This window comes from Furipterus horrens, unplaced genomic scaffold, assembly GCF_987537825.1.
Source record: "Furipterus horrens unplaced genomic scaffold, mFurHor1.1.pri manual_scaffold_17, whole genome shotgun sequence".
Taxonomy (NCBI): Eukaryota; Metazoa; Chordata; class Mammalia; order Chiroptera; family Furipteridae; genus Furipterus; species Furipterus horrens.
Window position 1 is genome coordinate 35,054,477 of NW_028327187.1, and position 25,707 is coordinate 35,080,183.

At 37.5% G+C, this 25,707-nt stretch overlaps 1 protein-coding gene across 2 annotated transcripts in view; it reads right to left on the bottom strand.

Annotated features, from left to right (window-relative positions):
* GRIA3 (glutamate ionotropic receptor AMPA type subunit 3) overlaps window positions 1–25,707 on the bottom strand; it is a 520,351-nt gene that overhangs the window by 93,152 nt on the left and 401,492 nt on the right. For both annotated transcript variants that reach the window (XM_090265357.1, XM_090265359.1), the window contains exon 11: window positions 16,924–17,300. In XM_090265357.1, the coding sequence (XP_090121483.1) occupies window positions 16,924–17,300 (377 nt within the window). The remainder of the gene's footprint in view (window positions 1–16,923; window positions 17,301–25,707) is intronic.

A 25,707-nucleotide genomic window follows, 5' to 3' on the forward strand; every position in this document is an offset into this window, starting at 1 on the left:
GCATCACTAGTGATTGCCGTGGTCTGCACACACAACTGAGAAATATTGTTTTTCTACATCAGCGATTCTCAACTCTGTCTACCCATCAATATCATCTGAGGAACTGGAGACAAAATAAAGCCAAACAACAAAAAGCCATGCCTAGGCTCCACCCCAGACCAATTAAATCAGAATCTCTGGGGGTTTTATCTAAGCAGCAGCATTGTTATAAAGCTCTGGCACAGCCAGGATTTCCAGTCATGGTTTTACATCATGAATGCTACTCAGGGAGAGTGTCCATGGGAAGTTAGGGGGCAGTGTGAGGGCATTGATTGCTCCATAATGGGTAATGGCTTGTACTGAGGAAACTCCATCTCCTTCACAGTGTTGATGAAGGCTGGCTTTGTCTGCAGAAATGAAAATCTGGTTGCTAGGTTTTATAAAACATTGCTACATTATCCCTAGGATAGTTCTGTTCTGTGGCAGAGCTTCATCCTGGTTAGGCTATGTTTTCTCATGGCCAGAAAAGCTCAAAGGAAAAGAACGCACTCTGTCATAAAGTCAAAAATAGGCGTAGGAGCCTGGCACATCTCCAAGTTCTGTGGGAAGATGGCAGCTCTGGGCTGAAAGCTAGCAAATCAAGTTCTTTGTTTGTACTTTCATTTTTCCACCTTGAAGCAAATTTAAATTTCTGTGTCCCAAGATAACCTTTTATTAGCTTCTGGAAAATTCAGTTGTTTTAGATTTTACACTCTGATGAAATAATTTTGGCAAGAGTTTTGATAATGTTCTTTATTTATTGACTCTACCAAAATTACTTGTTTTTTTAAGGTCTATAATTCTTATTGGTCCCTGGATGCCTGAAACAACCCTTATTTATTTATTTCTGAACATAATTACATTTAGCTTTTTGTATGTGAAAATCTGCTTTGCAACAGATTTTCCTAACTAATAGTTGTACATATTCTCTTAGGATTTCAACTGGGATCATCTTGCTTTTAATCAAGAGGTAAAAAAAAACAAAACAAAACTGGATGAGTCAGAAATAATTTGTCATACTTCCAAATGCTAAAGTTTACAGAATAGTTCAATTATGAAGTTGGAACTTTCACAGTCTTTTCTCATTGTTGCCATATGTATTTAATTTATTCTTGACTGATTTGATTCTGGAAATAATTTAATGTATAAAAGACTATTGCTCCAAAGTAGCATCTGTAGTAATAGGGTAATAAAAATGATAACAATAATTGCTAACACTTATTGAACATATCCTATGTGACAGATTCTGTTCTAATTGCTTTATGTGTGTCAACTCTTTTAATCTTCCATCCTCAGAGTTAGGTACTATTTTACAGATAAGAAAATAAAAGTATTTCACAGATAAACAAATTGAGGCACAGCGAGAACTAGGAAATAAATAATCTCTACTTACACAATAGGAAAGAAATGCCCACATTTTTGTAGTACAAAATTCTCATATTTTGTATAAGGAAAATCAGAATGGTGTGTAAATTTTAGAAGGTGCAATTTTTCTATAAGTACTTAGAAATACAATTGCATAAAAACCAAATATGTATGGATTTATTTTTGATCTGTTCTTCATTTGGAATGGAACTGTAAACTTCATTCTAATTTGGAATGATGGAGTTTTACTGGGACAGAGAAAAACTGATTTTGTTGTATTTCCAGAATCATGGTTTGGTATGAAAAGGAATGTATTCTGCTGCTGCAAATACTAATAGTTTTTAATTCATGTCTACTTGAAAAGTGGAGAATACAGTAATATATGGAAAATACACTTGTGCCATTCTATTGAGGCTAATGGACTATGGCTATGTCTATATGATCTAAAATCAAGCCTGCACATCATAATCTGGATATTTTGGCCCCCTTAATAATGACTCAGACAATCATGTGCTTGATCTGTGTGATTTAGCTGAAATTGGCTATTGACATGGCTGAAAATAAACCCAAATGCAAAATGGTCATTTTCATGGCCTCTTGTATACATGGCTATTGACTTCGCAATTACATGGTTAATATTATGCTATACCTATGAGTATGAAGAATTTTGGTAAATATCCACATAGAAATGGTATAATAGTATACATAAGCTGCAACACAGATGTAAAAAGGAGCTTTCTTAGAATCAATGCTAAATGCACAAGCTTGATTCAACATTTCCCCCTCAAGACAATAGTAGCTTTGACAAGAGTATTGGTGATATTTCTACCACTTTCTTCCCTTGTATGGAACGGACACCCAAATCCTTTCACTGAGAAAAGGTGCAGTGGAACTCATAAGGAAGAAACTCTATAAGAAATTTCACACTTCCCTTTTCTCATTAGTGAAACTAGAACCATTTTAACCAGCATTCCATAAAGAGGCTATATAAAAGGTGATCTTTTGGGTCAGTCCTATCAGATTTTTTAAAGGATCTATTAAAACAAGATAAGACTTCATAGTTAAAAAAACCTGTCATTTTCTAGTATCTTTCCCTCCATTAATGCAGCTTCAAAATGTTTAATGTTCATTTCAAATACTTTAAAAAGGTTTTAATTGAATGTATTGGGGTGACATTATTTAATAAAATTATATAGGTTTCAAGTGTATAGTTCTATAATACATCATCTGTATATTGCATTCTATGCTCACCACTCCAAGTCAAGTCTCCTTTCATCACCATTTATGCCTTCTTTACCCTCTTTCCCTCTTCTGTCTGCCCCCACTTATTCCCTTATCCCTCTTGTAATCACCATGCTTCATCTATGTCTGAGTGTTTTTTCTTTGCTTAATCTCTTCACTTTTTCCACCCAGCCCCACAACCACTCTCCTCTCTGAGAGCTGTCAGTCTATTCTCTATGAATCTGATTCTATTTTGTTTGCTTATTTTGTTCATTAGATCACACATTTAAGTGAAATAATATGGTACTTCTCTTTCTCTGACTGGCTTGTTTCACTAAGCATAATACTTTATAGGTCCATCCATGTTGCAAACAGTAGGATTTTCTTCTTTTTTTACAGGTGAGTAGAATTTCATTGTGTAAATGTCCCAGAGTACTCATCTACTGATGGGTACTTGGGCTGCTTCCAAATCTTGGCTCTTGTAAATAATGCTGCAATGAACATATAAGTGCATATATTCTTTTGAATTAGTGTTTCAGGTTTCTTTGAATATATCCCCAGTAGTGCAATCACTGGATCATAAGGCAGTTACATTTTTAATTTTTTAAAACTATTTATTTATTTGTTTATTTTATTTTTAGAGAGAGGGGAAAGGAGAAAGAGAGAGAGAGAGAGAAACATCACTGTGTGGTTGCCTCTCACTCATGCCCCCAAATGAGGACCTGACGTGCAACCTAGTCAAGTGTCCTTACTGGGAATCAAACCAGCGACACTTGGCTCGCAGGCCGATGCTCAATCTACTGAGCCACAGCAGCCAGAGCTATATTTTCAATTTTTTGAGGTAACTCCATACTGCTTTCCACAGTGGCTGCACCAATTTGCAGTCCCACCAACAGTGCACGAGGATTCCCTTTTCGCCACATCTTTGCCAACATTTTCTGTTCGTTGATTAATTGATGATATTCTGACTGGTGCGAGATGATATCGTATTGTGGTTTTAATTTGCATCTCTCTGATAATTAGAGACGTTGAGTATCTTTTCATATGTCTATTGACCATCTGCATGTCCTTTTTGGAGAAGTGTCTATTAAAGTTTTTTGCCTAGTTTTGAATTGGATTGTTTGTTTTTGTTGGTGTTGAGTTTTATAAGTACTTTATAAATTTTGGATAGTAACCCCTTATCAGATGTATCATTGAAAAATATGTTCTCCCATTCAGTGGGCTGTTTTTTCATTTTGTTGTTGATATCCTTTGTTGTGCAAAACCTTTCTAGTTTGATGTAGTCCCATTTATTCATATTTTCTTTTGTTCCCTTGCCCAAGGAGATGTATCAGTAAAAATACTGCTGTGAGAGATGCATGAGATTCTACTGCCTATGGTTTCTTCTATGATTTTTATGGTTTCAATTCTAGCATTTAAATCATTAATTCATTCTGAGATTATTTTTCTGTATTGTGTAAGGACATGATCTAATTTCATTTTTTTCTGCATGTATCTCTCCAATTATCCCCATACCATTTATTGAATAGACTGTACCCCAATGTATGTTTTTGCTCCTTCATCAAATATTAATTGACTATTGAAGTGTGAGTTTATTTCTGGGCTCTCTATTCTGTTCCACTGACCTATATATCTGTTTTTATGCCAGAACCATGCTGTATTGATTACTATGGTCTTGTAGTATAGTTTGATTTCATAAAACTTTGTTTTCTCAAGACTTATGTGACTACTGAGGGTATTTTTTTGTGGTTTCATATAAAATTTTGGAATATTTGTTTTAGTTCTGTGAAATACATAATTATTAATTGGAATTGCTTTGAATCTATTGAATGCTTTGGTTAGTATGGTCATTTTAATGATGTTAAGTTTTGGGGGTTTTTTTGGCTACAAAAAGGTTCATTGTTTCCATTTGGGCCATGGCATGGGAGAGGGCTCCAGGTGGTTAAAAAGATGCCTAGAGGTTCCAGGGAGAGGCTCAGGCAAAAGCCAGACACCAGGGAAATGCAGAGGGGATCCTCAAAACCCTCTGGGCTCCAAAGGTTCCTCCTCATGCTTGAGGGTGAGCCTTAGGAAGAGATACTTGCCCATCCCAGCCTGTGGAGGTTAGTCAAGTGGTCCCCCTCTTCTTGAAGAGTTTCACCTCTTCATCCAAGAAGCAGTTCTGCAGGAAGTCACAGAGATGAGGGTCTGTGCTTGTAGAAGAGAGAGCAGGTCCAAAAAAGCCAGTTCAGGTCCTTCTCCAAGGCCAAGGTAGCTTCCACGGTGTCCTGGATTTTATCCCACTCATCTTGGGAAGGCTTCAGCACATCCTGGAAGGGAGCATGGCTACTCTGCTGGTTTTGCATCTTGCTCAGTGTCCTTGTGATTTTTCTCAGCCAACTCTCAGGAGAAGTGGCCCACACCCTGCAGAGCCACATCATCACAGTTGAAATAGAAGCCCAGAGAGAGATAGGTGCAGGTTGGCCAGGCAGTTGACAGGAGCCTCCACCTCAGTGGAATAATTCTGATGAACGTGGGATCTCATGGTTGCTTGGCAATGGGGAGTTAAGTTAAAAAGACAATGTTGACTGGTCTCTAAGGCTGAGGAACGCTGAGTTGGTTTTGTTTATTTCTGTTCTGATCTTTATTATTTCCTTTCTTCTCCTCACTTTGGGCTTTATGTTTTGTTTTTCTTTCTAGTTCCTTTAAGTGTAAAGTTAGATTGTTTATTTATTTGAAAATGTTCGTATTTCCTGAGGTAGGCCTGTAATGCTATGAATTTCTTTCTTTGGACTTCTTTCTTTTTGTCTCATAGATTTTGGGTTGTTGTGTTCTCATCTTTATTTGTTTCAAGGTATCTTGATTTCTTCCTTGATCTCTCATTGTTAACCCATTCATTGTTTAGTAACAGGTTATTTAGCCCCTATATATTAGTGTGTTTTTTCAGTATTTCTCTTATGATTGATATGATTTAATATTATTATGGTCAGAGAAGATACAATCTTCTTTAGTTTATTGAGACTTGTTTTGTGTCCTAACATGCAGTCTATCTTAGAAACTCGTCCATGTGCACTTGAAAAGAATGTATATTCTGCTGCTTGGGGTGAAATACTCTGACGATATCAATTAAGTCCATTTGATCTAGTGTGTCATTTAAGGCCACTGTTTTCTTGTTGATTTTTGTCTGGAAGATCTGTCCATTCATGTCCATGGGGTGTTAAAATCCCCTACCATGACTGTACTACTGTCAATGTTTCCCTTTATATCCATCAAGATTTGCTTTACATATTTAGGTGCTCCTGTGTTGGCTACATAAATATTTACAAGGGTTATACCCTCTTGTTGTATTGTTTCTTTAACATTATATAGTGTCCTTCCTTGTCTCTAGTTACTATATATAGCCTTTATTTTAAAGTCTGTTTTGTCAGATATAAGTATGGTTACCCCAGCTTTTCATTTCAAATATTTCTGATGCACAAGACAGATTTTGAGGTTAGTATAATGAAATGACAGTAAAATGCTTAACATTTAGTATTTTTAAAAATGTGTTTTAAAGAGTAACTCATACCTTTTGAATAAATGTTAGAGGAAGCATGCAGTTAATGAAAGTAAATTAGCAATAAGAGGAAAACAGACATAGAAACATTTCAAAACAAGATATAATGCTCTTGTTATCTGTAAGAAACTAGTTTTTGAGTTAATAATAAGATGTAATTTATGTCCCCTGAAATGATAATAAGTTAGCTATGTGCTGTAACCTTCACGTATGTCACAGAGGCGACACAGAAAGCTGTCAAGATGAAGAGACAGAGAAGTATGGCCAAAAAGGTGTGTGGGGGGGAGCAGATCAAGGTCCCAGTGAGATAACTGAGCAATGAGGAGATAGCAAACCTAAAAGACGAGGAGATGGCCAACTTAATAGATGCACAGTTTAAAGCACCGGTGATAAAGATACAGACTTGACAGAAAAGATTAAGCATGACAGAGAAGAACTGAAGGCTATACTAAGTGAAATGAAGGAAAATACACATAAAACTAATAGTGAAGGAAAGAAAACCAGGGTTTGAATAAACTAACTGGAACATAAGAAATAAACAGTCAACCAGTACAGAAGGAGGAAGCAAAAATTGAAAAACATAAGGAGAGACTTAGAAACCTCTAAGATAGCTTTAAATGTGCCAATATCTGAATCATAGGGGTGCCAGAAGGAGAAGAGGAAGAGCAAGAAATTGAAAAATTATGTGAAAAAATGAAGGATATAGACATATGGGTCCAGGAAGCACAGAGAGTCTCAAACAAGTTGGACCCAAAGAGGACCACTCCAAAACATATCATAATTAAAATGCTAAAGGTTAAATATAAAGAGAGAATCTTAAAAATAGCAAGAGAAAAGAAGAGGTACCTATAGGAGTATCAGCTGATTTCTCAAAAGAAACTTTGCAGGCAAGAAGGGACTGGCAGGAAATGTTCAAAGTGATAAGAGGCAAGGACCTACAATCAGGACTACTCTATCCAGCAAAGCTATAATTTATAATAAAAAGGCAGATGAAATGCTTCCCAGACAAGGTAAATCTAAAGGAGTTCATCATCATCAGGCCCTTATATGAAATTTTAAAGGGATTTACTTAATAAAAAGAAGATCAAAACTATGAACATTAAAATGACAACAAAATCACAACTATCAATAACAGAATCTAAAAAACAAACTAAGCAGACAATCAGAGTAGGAACAGAACCATAGGTATGGGTAGCATATGGAGGTGTATCAGCTGGGAGGGGGAAGAGGGGAGAAGGAGGAAAATGGTACAGGAATTAAGAAGCATAGTAGGGGGGGGTACTGGGCAGAGGGGAGCAAAGGGAAGAATTTGGGACTACTGTAACAACATAATCAATAAAATATACTTAAAAAAAGAAGCATAGTAGGAAGATGCCGAATAGACAGGGGGATGTTAAGAATAGTATAGGAAAGGGTAAAGTCAAGGAACTTATATGCATGACCCATGGACATGAACTAAGGGGTGTGGGACTGCTGGGGGGAAGGGGGTTACTGAGCAGAGAGGAGCAAAGGTAAAAGAAATTGGGACAGTTGTAACAGCATAATCAATAAAACATATAAAAAATAAAAGAAAAAAATCCTGCTGTTATATCATTAATTTATTGCCACATCACTACTGCTTTGAAGTGAATTTGCAGCAGGATGAAGACACTGGTCATCCATCAGAAAAGGAAAGGATATTGCTTACAATGGAGCCAAAATATCCCATTGTCTTTGATCCCATTTCTTTTTATACCCTGCATGTCTTCTATTATTCTGCATATACTTTTCATTTTAAAGGAGGACCTATGCATCAACTAACCCGGACAAATCCTCCACACTGTTCTCCAAAACATTTGATATCTTGAAAAGTTAAGAGAGTTCTGCCTTTGGAGTAATATATACACAGAAATGAAGTTCAGTTAGTGTGTTTTCTCCATTTTCTCTGTTATAATTCCTTAACCCTGACATCTTCCAATTTGGACAGCCTCAGATGTTTCTGCAGCTCCCAAGAAAGTCAGCAGGTGGAGCATTTGTCTGGAAGGACTTGGACTTTGGACACCATAGCAGTTCCATCAAAGTTTTATAAATGAAACACATTTCAGATTAAAAAATTGCAACCTGCTGTCAATATCTGTAAGACGTCATATACTAATACCATCAATATGTTTACCACTGGTGTAGTCCTTAAGGAAAGCACTGTATGTGTTCAAGAAATAATGCTATTGGTTATTTCTCATCAGAAATCTGCTATTTGACACTGAAATTTCAACTGTATTCCTACAAAGTTTTAGGAAGTAAAATGCAAGTGCAATATTAGTATTTGTGAAACTAATATGGTTGAGAGCAGCTACTTAAAAATGATAATAGCTAATATTTATTGAGAACCTACATGAGGAACTTAGGTTTAGAAAGGTTTAGTAACCTTCCTCAGGTTACACAACTGCTAAGCAGATTGTGAATCTAGTGAGACTAATTCCAGCATCCACATACTTAACCAATATGCTGCCTCCATCTGGATGTACCCACTGTCTTTCTCTACATCTCCCAATTGGGAGAAGAGGTTTAATGGAATCTCCTTATATCTTCTTATCCCGACTCCTGTAAATCAGTTCATATGTGAACATAACAGCTTATTACATTGATTACCCTCTCAAAAGGTTATTCAGCCTCCAGATGAATTGTTCACTCTAAACAACAGAGGTAGTTGAAAATTTCAAGCCTAATATTGACATAGATTAACCTTCTAGGTTGCTGTCAGTAGCTTTGTTTGATGGAAATAGAATGATGCTGTTTTCCCCATGATTTCTTATTGCTGATTTCCTAGTCTTTTACTTTGAGTGAACACATGCTCAGCAGCATTTTAAATACTCATGCCTACATTCTTTAACAACAAGGGCAAAGGTAGGGTTTCATTAGAGGTCGAGGGGCTGGGGAACAGTTTTTGTGCATGAACATGAAGAAAAGAATGGAACAAGTGATGCAGCTTGAGATCGATAGTGAGAGACAATATGTAATAGTGGGAACAATTGTATTGCTGACTCTTTAAGTCTCTATGACTTTGGGTTCATTACATTATCTCTCTGGGTGCTGTTCCTTTGTCTCTGATATAAAAAATGTAGCACGAAGTGGAAGGAGCTTGAGTTAGGTTTGAATACTGGCTTTGGCATTAGCTGTGTACCTGGCAAGTTATTTAAGCTGAGCATCACCTCCTTCACCTCAAAAATAAGTATATGCCTACACGGTGGCAGTGTTTTGAAGATTAAGATCCACATGATAACTCAGGTAATGTACTAGTATATTATGGGAGCTCAGTGAAGGTTATTGTTCCTCTGCCTTCAGTAAATGGAAGCAGTTGGGTTCACTTATCTCTGGCATTTCCTCCTGATATAATATTTGATCATTTTACTTTAAAATGGTGTTTTAAAAATTTCCTTGAATTGCTTCAATTTTGAGAAAAATCAGAGTGTACATTGTATGCTCACATTCTGGGCTCACTGGAGAGTTTGCTTTCCAAGTGTGACCATTAACCCCAAATGAAGTATAAGGCTGGTGTTTGCAGTTAAGGCAACCATGACTCTTAGAGTGCTACTATGTTATCAGGAATTTCTAAATATGTTAAGAAAGAAGCACATTACAGAGGGGTCTGCTGTTATACAATTGAGCACAAATATATAACTAACAGAGCTCCCAAAACAAGGAGAAACATGCTTCCACCCTACTAATATATAACAAATATACTAAGAAGTATAACATTTTATCAAGAAGTTTAAAGGTATAATTTTTTAAAAGGAAGCAAAAGGCAGTATTGAAGAAGGGATAACCCATATGGTAGAAAGTATAGAGCTCATAAAGGTAATAATTAATACTCAAAAGCACAATAAGGATAATACTTGTTACTCTAGATTAGTTTTATTCTGTAGGCTGTGTGCTCCATGGAGATGTGGTCAGCATTAAAAATATAAAACAGAATAAAAAATTATCAAAGTGGATTCCACACTCTAAGGGTAATGCCTGGTGAAAATTTTGTTATATACATATATGTGTACTGAGTCATGATGGAAAATTTCTTGCTGAAGGCTATGGTTAAAATTTGTGAAAGCCATTTCTTTGTATGACAGTATCTAGTGCAGTATAATAAAATCTATATCTTGAAAAGAAAAGAATTTGATATGTTTCAGTGCCACAGAAGAGCCACAACTTAAATATAAAAAATAGAAAAATCTGTAAAGCTTGTCATTTTTAGGCCATCATCTTTAAGTTATCACTTAACAAAGCAATATGCAGACATACTTCAAAAATAAATGGCTTTTCAAGAGTTCTTTTTAAGTATGCAGCACTCCAGTGGGGATATCGCAAACTTAGTTTTGAAAATTCACTTACAGAAACCAATAGGATCTTCAGCCTCAATGACTCTTTAGCATGGTCTCAACACAGATTACCAGCCATATTAAAAACCGTTCAACCCGGGATCATTCAGAAACCCTAATCCCTTGAAGTAAATGTTTAAAAAAATAGAAAAATAAACTAGCAAAAACAAATGTACTCCCAGATGATGTCACAAAATGACACAATCTAAGCACAAACAGAACAAGGAGTGAAATAATTTAAAGAATATGACCAAGCTGATTGAGGGTAGCAAAAAAGTATGATTTACACAAATAGGCTTGCCTCACATGTTATGCTAAACACCCACTGAACACGGTTACCAGAGAGTTATACTGCAAAACTTCATTTGAAATGTTTTGTGATCCAAGTGGACAATCTTAAAATAAAATATACTTTAAAAATCTATACATATGAAAACCCTTATTCAAAAGAACTTATGTACTTCTATGTTCATAGCAGCCCTGTTTACAATAGCTAAGTGCCGGAAACAGCCTAAGTGCCCATCTGTAGATGAGTGGATCAAAAAACTGTGGTACATTTACACAATGGAATACTATGTAGCAGAGAGAAAGAAGGAACTCCTGCCCTTTGCGACAACATGGATGGAACTAGAGAGAATTATGCTTAGTGAAATAAGCCAGACAAAGAAATAAAAATACCATATGATATCACCTAATACAGGAAACTAAAGAACACAAACAAACGAACTAAATAGGACAAGGAGCAGAATAACAGTCAATAGGGGGGATGGGGGAGGGAGAGAAGGGGGATAAGGGAAAGGTTTAGTCAAGGAACGTGTATAAATGACTCATGGACATGGACAACGGGGAGGGACATGATTGTGGGAGAAGGGGTGGGACAGGTGGGAGGAGCAAAGGGGAAAAAATGGGACAACTGTAATTGAAAAACCAAAATACATAAATAAATTAAAAAAATCTATACATATCATGTATCATAGACATCTACACTTGAAACCTACATAATCTTATTAACCAATGTCACCCCAACATATTTGATAAAAAATAAAAACCTGATAGGTGACTTTGAGTTCATATATTCTAAATGAAAATCCCTATATGTTTATACAACTGATTCTGGTCAGTATTTGGATACATGTTCAATTTTAGCAAAGCTACAACTTTTTATTTCAGAGCAAAGAATTTTTTTCTGATTATAAAGATGTTATATTTGCTTCCAATATTTTATGATCATAAATTCACCACCATTTTTGTTTAGGTGAGTTAACACATTAAGTGGGGGAGGTCCAGGACATTTACATTCAATATTTTCAATAGCTTTGCTAATATAAAATTTGTATACTATAAAATTCACCACTGTAAGCGTAGAGTTAATAATTTCAGTAATTTTTTTGGGAACATCTACCCCCCAAATTTCTCTCATACCCATTTATAATTAATCCTGACAGGGCTCGGACTAGGGTGAGGCAAGTGGGGCATTGCCCAATGAACAAAATTTAAGGGGGTGCCAAAATCTCACCAATCATGATACATGGTGTTTTACTGCAATGTTTCTTTAAAAAAAAAATTAATGCAAAATCCCAACAGTGATAAAAAAGTCAAAATTTTAAATAAAAACTGGATCTGACCCCTGTACTTGCTCTATTCAACCTCACTTGCCTCACCCTAATCCTGGTCTTGATTAGTCTCTCTCTGCTCCTTCCAATCTCCTGGAAACCACCGATGTAATTTCTGTTTCTATAGAGTTGCCTGTTGTGAAAAAATGGAATAATACAATATGGGATATTCAATACATGGAATTCAATAATACATGGCCTTTTGCCTCTGGCTTCTTTCATTTGGCATAATGTTTTCAAAGTTGATCCATGTTGTAGCATGTGAAAGTAGTATGTTTTAAAAAAAATTGCTGAATAGTATTCTATTGTATGGCTGTGCTATATTTTGATTAGCCACTCACTTGTTGATGAACACTAGTGTTGTTCCCATTTTTCAATTTTACTTTTGGCTAATAAAGTTTCTATGAACAACTGTGTATAAGTCTTTATGTAGATACATTTTAAAAGTATATTTTATTGATTATGCTATGACAGTTGTCCCAATTTTTTCCCTTTGCCCCCTTCCACCCAGTATCTCCTTTCCTCCAGAAATCCCCCCTTAGTTCATGTCCCTGGGTCATGAATATAAGTTCTTAACATTCCCCTGCCTATTTTGTACCTACCAGTCATGCTTCTTAATCCCTGCACCTCTTCCCCTACTCTCCCCCTTCTCCCTCCAAGCTGATAACCTTTCACATGATCTCCATACCTATGATTCTGTTCCTGTTCTACTTGTTTGCTTAGTTTTTGTTTTGCTCTGTTTCTTAAATAACACTTAACATTTCATATAATAAGGGCTTGATGATGATGAACTCCTTTAGCTTTACCTTGTCTGGGAAGCATTTTATCTGCCCTTCCATTCTAAATGATTGCTTTGCTGGACAGAGTAATCTTGGTTGTAGGTCCTTGCTTTTCATCACTTTGAATACTTCTTCCCAGTCCCTTCTTGCCTGCAAAGTTTCTTTTGAAAAATCAGCTGATAGTCTTATGGAAACTCCTTTGTAAGCAACTCTCTTCTTTTCTTTTGCTACTTTTAAGATTCTTGCTTTGTCTTTAGCCTTTGATTTTTTAATTATGATGTGTCTTGGTGTGGTACTCTTTGGCTCCAACTTGTTTGGGACTCTGTGTACTTCCTGGACTTGTATGTCTATTTCCTTTGCCAAATTAGGGAAATTTTCTTTCATTATTTTTTCAAATAAGCTTTCGATTTCTTGCTCTTACTCTTCTACTTCTGGCATCCTTATGATTTGGATGTTGGCACCATTGGAGATGTCCCAGAGTCGTCTTTTACTTTCCTCATTTTTTTCAAATATTATTTCTTCATTCTGTACTGATTGACTGTTTATTTCTTCCTTAGGTTCCAATTCATTGATTTGAAGCCTGGATTCCCTTCCTTCACTACTGGTTGTGTGTGGATTTTTCTTTATTTCAGTTAGTGTAGCCTTAATTGCTTCCCCTATGCGTTTGCCATACTCGATAATTTCTCTGAGCATTGTATCACCAGTGTTTTGAAGTCTGCATCTGATAGGTTGACTACCTCCATTTCGCTTAATTCTTTTTCTGGCATTTTGGTCTGTTCTTTCATTTTGCCATACTTCTTTGTCTCCTCAGTTTAACAACCTCCTTGTGTTTGTTTCTGTGTATTAGGTAGAGCTGCCACACCTGTTGTGTTGTAAGGGGCAAAGCCTTAGGTATTTGTCAGTGCTGGGTGACCTGTTTCGCTGATTTGTGGTGTTATATGTGGGAGATGAGTCAGAGAGGAAACAATGCCACTTGCTCAACACTTGCTCCTTTTCCAGTCACTTAACCTGCTTCCCGTGTGCAACTTGCACTCCTTTAGCTGTTGCCCTGGTGATGGTTCCCAGAGTGGGTGGATTTGCATATGTTCTAGGATGGTGGGGGCCCTCTAAATGAGCTCTCCTGAGAGATGAGAAGTTACTTCCACCTCCCCAACCCCCACTGGTTTTCACAGACAGAAGCTATGAGGCTTTGTTTTCCCAATGCTGGAATGGTGAGCTGCATGGTCTAGCCTGGGGCTGGGATTATTCCTCAGGTATCTCTCCTGGCTTTTATGTGCTGCATGTGAATGTGGAGCTGCTTGTTCTGCTGTCTGCAGCTGCCGCCTTGCCACTGCCTCACCTCCACCACACCACATCCTTTCTGCCTTGTTTCCTGTCTCCACCCCTCCTACATGTCTGGATATTTCTTCTTTAAATCTTTGGTTGCCAGACTTCCATACAGTTCTGTCAGTTCAATTTTCTGGCAGTTCTGGGTTTTGTTGTTGTTTTTGTAGTTCCCCTGGAGTTCTTTGTAGTTTTCTTTGAGCTCGCTGAACTCACTGAGCTTCCCTATAATCATTGTTTGAATTCCATGTCTGATAGTTTGCTTATCTCTATTTCCTTAGCACTCTTTCTGGGGATTCCTCCTTTCCTTTCATTGGGGGGTTGTTTCTTTGTCTCCCCATTTTTGGTGACTCTTCTTGCTTGTTTCTGCTTATTACATTAATTTGCTTTGACTTCCTCTCTTTGTGGTGTGACCTTTTGGGGTAGAAGACCTGTAGGATTTAGTGGTGCAGTTTTCTTGATCTCCTCAACTTGATGCTCTTGGGTTGCTCTTAATGCCATTTATTTGGGCTGTCTGGTTGTACTTGGGTTTTGGTTGTTGTTGTGTTGCTCTTTGGTGGGTCCTTCTCTCCAGCTAGCTGACTGAGAGTCATTCCTCCCACCATGTCTTGTATAGTGTCGTAGAGGTACGCTTTCTTTACTTCCTGGATCTGCCCCTGGTAGAATCAGATCGAGTCACAGTCTGGGCCTAGGCAGCCTGTTCAGGACTACCAGAGATCTACCATATTTGTTTGTCTCTTTTAGTTGTTAATCTATTCAATCTGTGATCAGCTGTCAGTCTTAAGCACCGATGGCAGGGCAGATTAATTCCTGCAGCTGGGACTACTGCTTCCCCTCAAGCTGACACCACTTGGAGGGGAGTGGTCTGCCTGCAGTATGGGGAATGTGTCTGTACTGGGACCTGGTTGACTGCTCCCTCAGTTCTCTCCTCAAAGTCACTGCCCCAAACTCTCCTTAAGAGTCTCTAGTCCACTCTGCCCTCCCTCTGTTACAGTTCAGGGTAAGTGGGTGCCAATGTATTTTTGTACGTAGTCCCTTTAAGAACTCTGTCTCCAGCCATTTCTCTAAGGCCAGCAACCACCCCCCCCACCCTATCCCGACACCATGACTTTTTGTTTTTCACAGTTGGATGCTATTTTGCTCTTCATTCTGTTGCTGTATGCTAGGAAGCCCAGCTGGGGGTTTAGACCCCGCCCTTCTCAGGGGGAACCCCCAGCTGCTGTGATGTTTCTTGTCCCTTTAGCTGCCACCTGTGGGAACCCAGCTAGCCCTCTCATGTATTCACACTTCCTACCAGTCATGTTGTGATGAAGCAGTCTTTTCTGTCTGTCTGTGGTTATAAGGCTTCTCTCCAGCTAATATTCAGTTGGTTATTCTAGATGATTTCTCCACAATTAAGTTGTAATTCCAGATTGGTCCTGGGAGGAGGTTAGTGTAGCTTTCACTACTCCTCTACCATTTTGGATCTCTCCGTTGTTGTTTTGAAGTAGTTGTAATCCTTATGGTTGTGTGAGGAGGCAAAGTGTGTCAACCTATGCCTCCATCTTAGCTGGAAGCCCCCCATAGATACATGTTTTCTTTGCTGTTAGATAAATAACTAAAAGTGGAATTGCTGTGTCATATTTTAAGTGTATGTCTAACTATAAGAAACGGCCAAACCTTTTTACAATTTTATAATTTTGCTGTAGCAGTTTGCATTCACACTGCTAACAGATGAGAGCTACAGTCATTCTACATCCTCACCACCACTTGGTATTATCTGTGTTTTTGATTATAGCTATTCTAGAGGATGTGTAGAGACAGCTCATTGTGATTTTAATTTGCATTTCCCTAATGACTAATGGTGTTGAACATGTTTACATGTGGTTATTAGCCATTTGTATATCTTCTTTTGGAAAATGTCTATTGAAATGTTTTGTCCACTTTAAACATTGGGTTGTTTCTGTTTTTATTGAATAGCAAGAGATCTTCATATATCCAGGGTATAAGTCTTGTGTGATTTGCTAATATTTTCTTCCAGTCATTGGCTTGTCTTTTCATTTTCTTAATGTCTTTTTAAATGCAAAAAATTGAAGTTTGATGAAGTCCAGTTTATCAATTTTTAAAATAGATTGTGCTTTTTGTGTTTGAAAACTCTCTGTGCAAGTCATGGTCACACACACTTCCTCTTATTTTTCTTTAAAATTTTTTATAGTTTTAAAAAAATAAAACTTGGGCAAGATACTGAAATGGATAGTTACAGGCAGTGTGAGAACAAAGTAAAAGAAAGGAAGGATGCTGAAAGTGGAAGGTAGGAGGGTTTTTTAAAGAAGAGTTCTATCTTTAAAATTTTTTCTAGATCTAATCTCTGGACAAATGAGAAAAAGTTTTAACTCAATTAATGAAGAAACTATGCCTGTTTGATATAATAAAGATTTAGTATTAGCTTTATGTGAATAATATTAATATTAATTGGCAATGTTACCTTTATCCAGAGTTCAAATGTTTACTATAATGTGTATGAATCTATGATACCATAGAAATGCACAAAAGACTGTCAAAGCAACACCAATGACACACTTCATGGACACAAGCAAACAAAAGGTCTTGATGATAATTTGTCATTGGGTGGAATGTCAAATGAAATAAATCTGAATTTGATATGGGTGAACAGAAGATGTACATGAATGGATCATGGCCATAAAATGCAAGGAGGCATTGGGTATGACATGGAAACAAACCTTGGAGAAATATCACATCCTTGCTGCATAAAGGCACCCAAGGAAAACCAAAGACTGTTAAATATTCCAAACTCATTTGGAGGATCAGGAGGGCTTTGCGGGTCACGAGGTTCTTCATTGTTGTCTTCCAAGTGCCATTCGTAAGGGCTGAATCTGCTGACTAGGAAAAGAACTACACTGACTCCAATGTAAGCGAAGACGATGCACATCCAGATTTCATAAGCCAAGGGATCCAGAAATGAGAATACTCCTGGTTTTGATTTCTGAGGCTTCTTTATCATGATGGAGATGCCCAGGCTCATAAATGGCTTTGAAAAATCTATAACTTCTTCACGGACCAGCGTTATAGTAAGTGGAGCAACAGCTATATCAGCTCTCTGGAAAAAAAAATTAATTTTTAGAGACAGTATTTCCATCAGTCATTTGCCACTTAATATACCTCTTTGTTGGAACTATAAAGTCTTATATCACTACAACCATTGATTTGCCAGTTCTTTGGTTAGAAAAGTAGTAGCATTCAGTGGGTTCTAAAATGCTTTATCCTGATGGTAAGTTAAGAAAAGCACACTGGCTAGTCTTTTGTCCTGAGACATATTGGCTTAGGGAAACTGACTCAATTTTTCTTTTCAAAAAATTTTTTGCTACTTTTCAACTCATCTCATATCCCCTTGTGACATACCATTGTTTAGCTCTTGTTTCCTTATTTTAATTTATATGTTCTTATGTTTTATCTTCCTCACCTGACTGGAAATTCTTGTGGGGTGAGCACAATAGTCCATACTTGTTTTAACTACCTCCTTCCCCACCATGAGGTATGACACAAGACTATGGTACTTGAGTGTTTGCTATTATCCTTGAATTATTTTTGGAGATTATATTTATTAAAACATTGGTTCTTTGAAGGCAGGGACTCAATCTTCTATTTTTGCATCTATCACTGTAACAGATGCTAAAGTGAACAAATCATAACTGCCTGAAATATAAGTTGTTGATTATTGAATATGATATATGCAAACATGAAATAATTCTGTGTGGGCAATAAATAGGGTAAAGCAATTATTAAAAATACATATTAATTTATATAGTAAGTCCTTATTTCTAGTGATAAATATCAGTGTAACAGCCACATATATTGCATCAATAAAATAATGTGTCAGTAGTGCACTGCGTATTCAGGCGAAAGCAGGCAATGTTTTTATATTAATCCCATGAAAATAGACCCTAGGATTTTCTGTACTTCTTTTGTTTTCCATAATTATCCCTTTACAATAGTAGTAGGTTTTAGTCTGAAGTCAGTCCTAAAATGCACACCTAGAAAAATGCTTCTGACCAAAGAAAGGCTTTGGGATGGTATATCAGATGTGAAGTAAAAGAAAAATTTGATGGTCATTTTTTCTATATTAAATGGAATTATATCTCAATATCTCTACCAGTGTGGAGAGGCAGAAGAAAATGATGAAGTCTGAGATTGAGTATGTTTTCAAAGAAATTATGTCTTATTACATATAGTGACTCAACCTGGTTAAGAAACACTCCTTAATTCATTTCAGGGGAAATGTAAGCTAATAAACAGCCAGCTAACATTTATTCAGTCAGTGCTTACTCTGTGTGAGGCACTGTTTTAAGCACTTTATATATATTATATTATCTCATTTAATTCTCACAGCAAACGTGGTCTATGCATGATCATTCCCATGTTCAAGAAGGAGAAATTGAGACACTAGAGACTGGGATTAGAACCTTGGTCTTCAGATTCCAGAACTCACTTTATCAAAAACCACAATGTTCCAACTGCATATACACTTGCAGATTTCTACTGTACACTACTCTCATGTATAATAACCAACCATAGCCAACTCCTCTAAGGTTCATTCCAGTGCATATTTGAGTATCTATTCTGTGCCAAGCACTATTCGTGGTGTGAGGGATGAGGCAATGAGCAAGAAAGATAAAACAGACAAAACTCCTTACACTCATAGAGAACATTCTATAGTGAAAGCTTCAGAAAGTAAGCATTGATTGAAGCCAACAGCCTGCTGAACAAATCTACCTTGATGGCTCACTACCATTGCAAACTCACCATTTCTAAAATTAAACCCATTGTTTATCACCCTAAAGTCGATTAGTCTCTAAACGTATAAATGATCCTTATTCTAAACTTTTCATAGTCTTAATCCTTTCCAATCCTATCATCCCTTCAGATGATCTTGCCTCTTTCTTTACTAAGAAGATGGAAACCATCTGATATGAGCTCTATCAGTTCAGTGTCCCTTTTCTCTTTCCCTACATATTGCTCTATCTTCATCAATCTCTTTTATCATTTCCATCTGATAGAAAATGAACTTTCTAAGATTTAATATACTTATTCCTTACATACCATATTCTTCTGTCTCTTCTTTAAACTCAGCTCCATTTATTCTTTTTTACTAATTTTTCCTTGTCAATCTATTCCAGTGCTTCTGAAAATTTGGTTGCCTGCACTAGCACCATTAGATTCACCTGGAACTTGTCAGAAATGCCATTTCTTAGGCCTCCACCCCAAATTTATGGAACTTGAAACTGTGGGTGGGACTCAGATGGCCCTGCTGGTGATTCTAATGCTTGCTGTAATTTCAAAACCATTTGTTGATCTATTCACTTAAAATCATACTCAAGCAATTCTGTTTACTGACAAATAAAAATAAAACAAAAACCATTCCTCCCATTTTCTTTTGGTCCTACTACCCTCTTAACCATGCAACATCTTTCTCTATTACTACCAATCTTCTTGAAAAAAAAAAAACAACCTTCCTATCTCTTGATTCTAACCCCACTTTGTCCCTATACACCAGTGATCAAACTTCCATTCCCTCCAATTTACTTAAATTGCTTCTTGAATTATATACTTGGTTGCCAAATTCAAAGACCTTCTCTCAGACACCAACTGCTCATGTGACATCAATGACCTCTTGCACTATATAGCTATACATCAGAGATATTGTGGACATGGTTCTAGACCACTGTAATAAAGTGAGTATCACAATAAAGTGAGTCATAATCTTTTTGCTGGTGGGGCATCTTGCCTCCAATTTGTAAAAAGTACAACATCTGTAAAGTGCAATAAAGTGAAGCACAGTAAAACATGGTATGTTTGTATAGTCTGTATACTCTCTTCCAGTGGCTCTCTGATCCTAAATATGGGGGTTCTTCTACCTCTCTGAATGTTCCTTTTCTGGTTTTCTTCCTATTCCTCCTCTCTCAATGAAGGTGCACTTTTGCACCCCCCAGTGTCCACTCACAGGGTCTGGCATAGGAGATAATCAATTAATATTTGTGGAATAAGCAAGACTCTTTTAAGGTTCTGTCCTTCACTCTCTCCCCTCAGTACTATTTTCTACGGCTTTAACTCTCCCCTCATTCCAGCTAATTTCCTGAATTACTAGTTCTACATTTCTAACTGGATAGGAGACAAAGACAAATTTTATCTATTTTACCCTTTTCCTGGGACCAGACCTAGTCTTAGAAACAAAGGCTACTAATAAAAATGGAATTTGCCAAAAAACTAGTGGGTTTTTTTGGCAAAGAGAATCCAAATCAGTTAGAAAGAGCCTTGTCATGCCAAAAGAATTCACAGATAAAACCACCTTCTTTCGCTGCCAACATATTTCTGTCTCCTGCTTAGAACGTGCAAATGCCCTGCTAGTATAATTTACCATTTGATCTTATTTGAATTTAATTACTTAATTTAACTAGTTTTTGATCTTCCAAAGTTAAATAATTTGACAATTCTAAGAGAAATTGCTGTTTCTTTGTTTTGGAAGGAAGAAATAAGGGGCATTTGTGTGATTAAATCACTTTGGACTGAGTTTAGGGGAATTGGGCTCTTTTTTAAACAAGTAGAGAAAGGGGTTTGAGAATCTTGACATCTTTTAAGAGGAAATAAACTAACTCTATAACTGAAACATCCACCAGATGATAAGCACAGCTAAATATTAACAAGAGGTGGCCAGATAGACAAAGAGATACTTCTCACCTGGTTCCCAGGAACTTGTAGGAAAAGAAAAATTTCCAAAGGAAGCCATTCCTAGTTAAAAGTACTTTTGACACAAGACAACATGAAAAACCTTCTTCCCTCAAGTACTTGTCTTTTTTCCTCAGTCTACTTTTTCTACCATCTCTGAATGTTTTTTTTTCTAAGGAGCTTTTCCAAAGAAGGTGGAGTTTCTTTTTGGGAGGGTGCTTCCTCAATGAAGAAGAGCATTCAATCTGTGCTCAATTAAACCTCATTGATGTGGACCTGGCTCCAAATTGAGAATTCCCATGCTGAACCTTAAAAAAGACCTACTACATGTCTGTCGGGTACTAGGCTTATTATGTGATCACTTCATAAGTTACATAAATGTCTAATCACTATATTGTACACCTGAAACTAATATAATATTGTATGTTAGCTATAATTGAAAAATAAAAAAATACTATTACAGACAAAAGACAAAGGAAAAGCAAAAAGCGGGTGGGAGAATCTTCAACCAGTAGAAGGGATGGGGCTACTGATCAAGCATCAGGGACATCCAGCTCTGTAGGGAACTTGGCAGCCCCTTCTACCTCTTGTAGCAGAATTGTCATGTCAGCTCATAGTTAGTCTTGGAGAATCCCTTGCCCTCTGCCACCACTATCCCCACCTTCATATGAAAAGAAAGTTGTGACAGTTGATTATTTCAGAGGTCAGGACCTGCATAGCATATCTGGGGAGACATCCACATGATTATTAAAGAAATGGTAAGAAGATAACTAGTGTCAGAAAAGACCCATTTAGCTCTCCTTAAGACTGCCATAACTTGCAGACGAGGGGAAGAACCACTGTTAAGGCAAGTTAAAGATTTAGGAGGCCAACATTAAAAGGCAACTCCCCAAACAGCATTCCTCTCCTGGTCTCTGCTCCTTATGAAAGTCAGCTATGGCTGAGAGAGAGTACTAAGAGTTATCCATGGGGCTAGAAAGTAGGTGAACTTCTGACTTATGGTGCCCTGAATGAGTCCAGTCATCTTTTTTCCTCAAGGCTCTGCCTGTGCTAGCAGTAGGCAGGCCATTTTCAGAAACCTAGATGGGTAAGTAGGAGGTATGAGGGTATTCCAGGTGACAAACAAAACACAGCAACTACTTAAGGAATTTTATTTATTTTATTTTTTATTGATTTGAGAGAGAGAGAAAGATCAATTTGTTGTTCCACATATTTATGTATTCATTGGTTGCTTCTTTTATGTGCCCCGACTGGGGATCAAATCCACAACCTTGGCATTTCAGGACAACACACCAACCAGCTGAATTACCTGGCCAGGACTACTTAAAGTATTTTAATCAGGCAACTTAAGAGGGGCAAAGGGAAAAATGGGACAACTGTGATAGAATAACAACAACAACAACAAGGTGGCTGTGTGGGCACAGTAAACACACCAAATTAGGTTTGAGTTTTCCACTCACCAGTGGCAACCCAGAAACAACTGCATTATTGGAGGTGATTTAACTTGAGGGAGTTTATAGTCCTTTCCACAGGTGGATTGCCAAAGTTGTAAATTTCATAAAACTAAAAGCTCAACAAACTCATATGTGTAGGGATGATGCACTTAAAGAGTTTGACAGGTTTAAGACACAAATGACAGTTTAAATGTAATTTAAAAATTTTGAGCTGAAAGACTTATGTTATAGTTTCAAAGTAGTTTCACCTGATTATCTGATCCAAGGGTTTAAACCCACCTGAAGACTGTGCATGACCAGGAGCATGTCAGCCTTCATTTTAAAGCACTTTCTGAAAGCAAGGAGAAATATTGGAGGAAGGAGGTAGGTAATGTGCTGGTGTGTAATGTATAAGATATTATATGTTATTCAAAAGAAGAAGCAGACATGACCTGTCTTAACTCTGTATCAATCACAGGGTTCTAGTGGCCTTTGGCAGACATTTCCTTTGGAAAGTTTAAATGTGGTGGAAAAGGAGTGGGAGAGAATCAAGCTAGACAATAGGAATATAATTGCTGCATGTTGAGGGACATGATGTAAACTGCTTTATTGGCTGTACTGTATGGGATTTTTACTGTCATCAGTTGTTAAGATCTGGAGAAAGGGATGTGCTCTATTTAAATCTGTGCAACAACAAGCAGTGTCACAATGGGATCTCCCCATTTCTTTTTCCAGAACAGATGTCCCAGTCTGAATCTATTGGTTAGGGCTCCCTTTCCTTGGGGAGCTGAGAGAGTTAAAGACAAAATGAAGACAAACGAGTTTCCCTGGATCTGAATAAAGGCCCTGCGAGACTAAATTTGGTTGGAAATATTTCTTCACACTCTCTGCTCAGAGTGGCAGACTTTCATGTGTCATTAATGCTCCTTCCTGTAGTTAATATGCCTCATTTGAAAGAGAGGGGCACTTTTATCAAATCATCAGCCCTTCTGCCAAAGCCCAATGTAATCACCTGAAGAACAGAGGAGAATACTTGGCATCTCTTACTGCACCCTTATTTCTCTGCCTTTTAGCTGGAAGGACAGATTGACTTTCTGTCTTTTTTAATGGAAAATGAATCTATCTTAGGATAGTGACACCCTAAGAGATAATTTCTTCTAGGTAGAGAAATGTCAGTGTGAATAGCATCTATAAAATTGCCATTTGTCCTGGGATTGTGAAGGAGTCTGAGGATGGCCAAGGGATGTGACCTGGAATCAACTGTTCCCAACTCCATCGTCATCTCCAAGATCTCTGCTATCTTCTAAGCTAAAGGTACTAATCTGGGCAGTGGTTTGTCTGGCTTTTCCCAAGGCAACTAACCCCCACCCACACATAGCCCCCTGCCTTTATCCTTACTTTTAAATTCTAAAAACATAAGGAACATGGTAGATGCCCACTGGGAGGTGCCCTTTTGCCAATTAGGATATCATTTTTCTTCCAATCCTGTCTCTAACTTTCTTTTTCTCTTAGGTCATATGTATTCTTAAAGGGCAGAAACTCTCAGCAGTCTACACTGGGTTTTAAAATATTTCAAATGATAACTAGATATATATATTAAATTATCCTGACCTCAGAAAAGGGATTGATCTCCAAAATATATAAAGAGTTTATACAACTCAATACCAAGAACACAGACAACCCAATTAAAAAATGGGAAAAGGACCTGAACAAACACTTCTCTAAGGAGGACATACAGAGGATCCATAGACATATGAAAGAATGCTCAACATCATTAGCCATCAGAGAGATGCAAATAAAAACCACAATGAGATAGCACCTCACACCAGTCAGAATGGCCATCATCAACAAATCAACAAACAACATGTGCTGGTGAGGACGTGGAGAAAAGCATACTCTGGTGTACTGCTGGTGGGAAGGCAGACTGGTACAGCCATTATGGAAAACAGTATAGACTTCCCTCAAAAAACTAAAAATAGAACTGCCTTTTGAACCAGCAATTCCATTGCTAAGATTATATCTGAAGAATCACAAAACACCAATTTAAAAAAAACCTATGCACCTCTATGTTCATAGCAGCACTAGTTACAATAGCCAAGTACTGGAAACAACCTAAGTGCCCATCTGTAGATGAGTGGATCAAAAAACTGTGGTACATATACACAATGGAGTGCTATGTAGCAGAAACAGAGAAGGAATTTCTACCATTTGCAACAACATGGATGGAACTAGAGAGAATTATGCTTAGCGAAATAAGACATGCAACGAAAGAAAAATACCTTATGCTATCAGCTATTACAGGAGACTAATGAAAAACACAAACAAACAAGAGAAATTAAACCAGAGGGCATAAGTCTATGATCTTATTATCTGAGTGACTGTCCATACATATAGTCCTCACTAAATCCTCACTGCATTGCTGCCTCTCGAGACTCAATGGTTTGGTTGAAGTAAGTGGCTGAGTTGGTGAAAAATAGGGTGGTCTGTGGGCTTCACTTTAAAACCGGTTTCTCTTTTCTATACCGATAGCTTGGACAGAAAAGACCCAGAGGTCTGAGAGGGGGGAAACCTAAAATATTCCCCTCAGCCCAAACTAAGTATAGTTGGCAAAAGTGTTTTGGATAGGTGTGATGTGCCTGGCACAAGTTCCTCCAAAGAAACGCTTTTTTTCCCTAATGTGGGACATTGAAAAATTAATCCCTTTCCTTCTGTCATCTAGTGGTTATGGATTGAATGATGCCTTTTAACACTGCTGCAAAATCTGTTGCCACCAGAATACAACAAGGATGCCAGACTGTTAAACCAAGCACACCGTTGTCTGGGGACAGCCAACTGACCTGGAGTCTGAAAGATCCTTCTCCATGTGGAAAGGCAACCCTCTGCTCAACACTCTGACTCTTACTAGAGATTTTTGGACCCAAATGTAGGTAGGACAACGACCATGCCCAGCTTGAAGCAGCTAGAGGAGGACGAGACCTTTGCCCATTGTCCTTTATAAAGGGTCTTAAGTCTGAGAGGGGGAGATTGCTACTTTTTATTGTTATAAAAAACCAATGAGAGGAAGTGCAGATCATTCTAAGAAGCATCAAGAAACAATAGAAGTCACAAAAGTGGGGAGACAGAGAAACCATCCCCCATCGAAAGGAAAGGTAGAATCCCCAGAAAGAGTGCTAAATGAAATAGAGGGGAGCCAACTATCAGATATGGAATTGAAAGCATGGATTATGGAGAAGCTCAATGAGCTCAGCGGAAACTACAAAGAACTCCAGGGAAACTACAAGGAACTCCAGAAATACTACAAGGAACTTACTGAGAATTACACTAGCATGAAAAAGGACCTAGAAACTATCA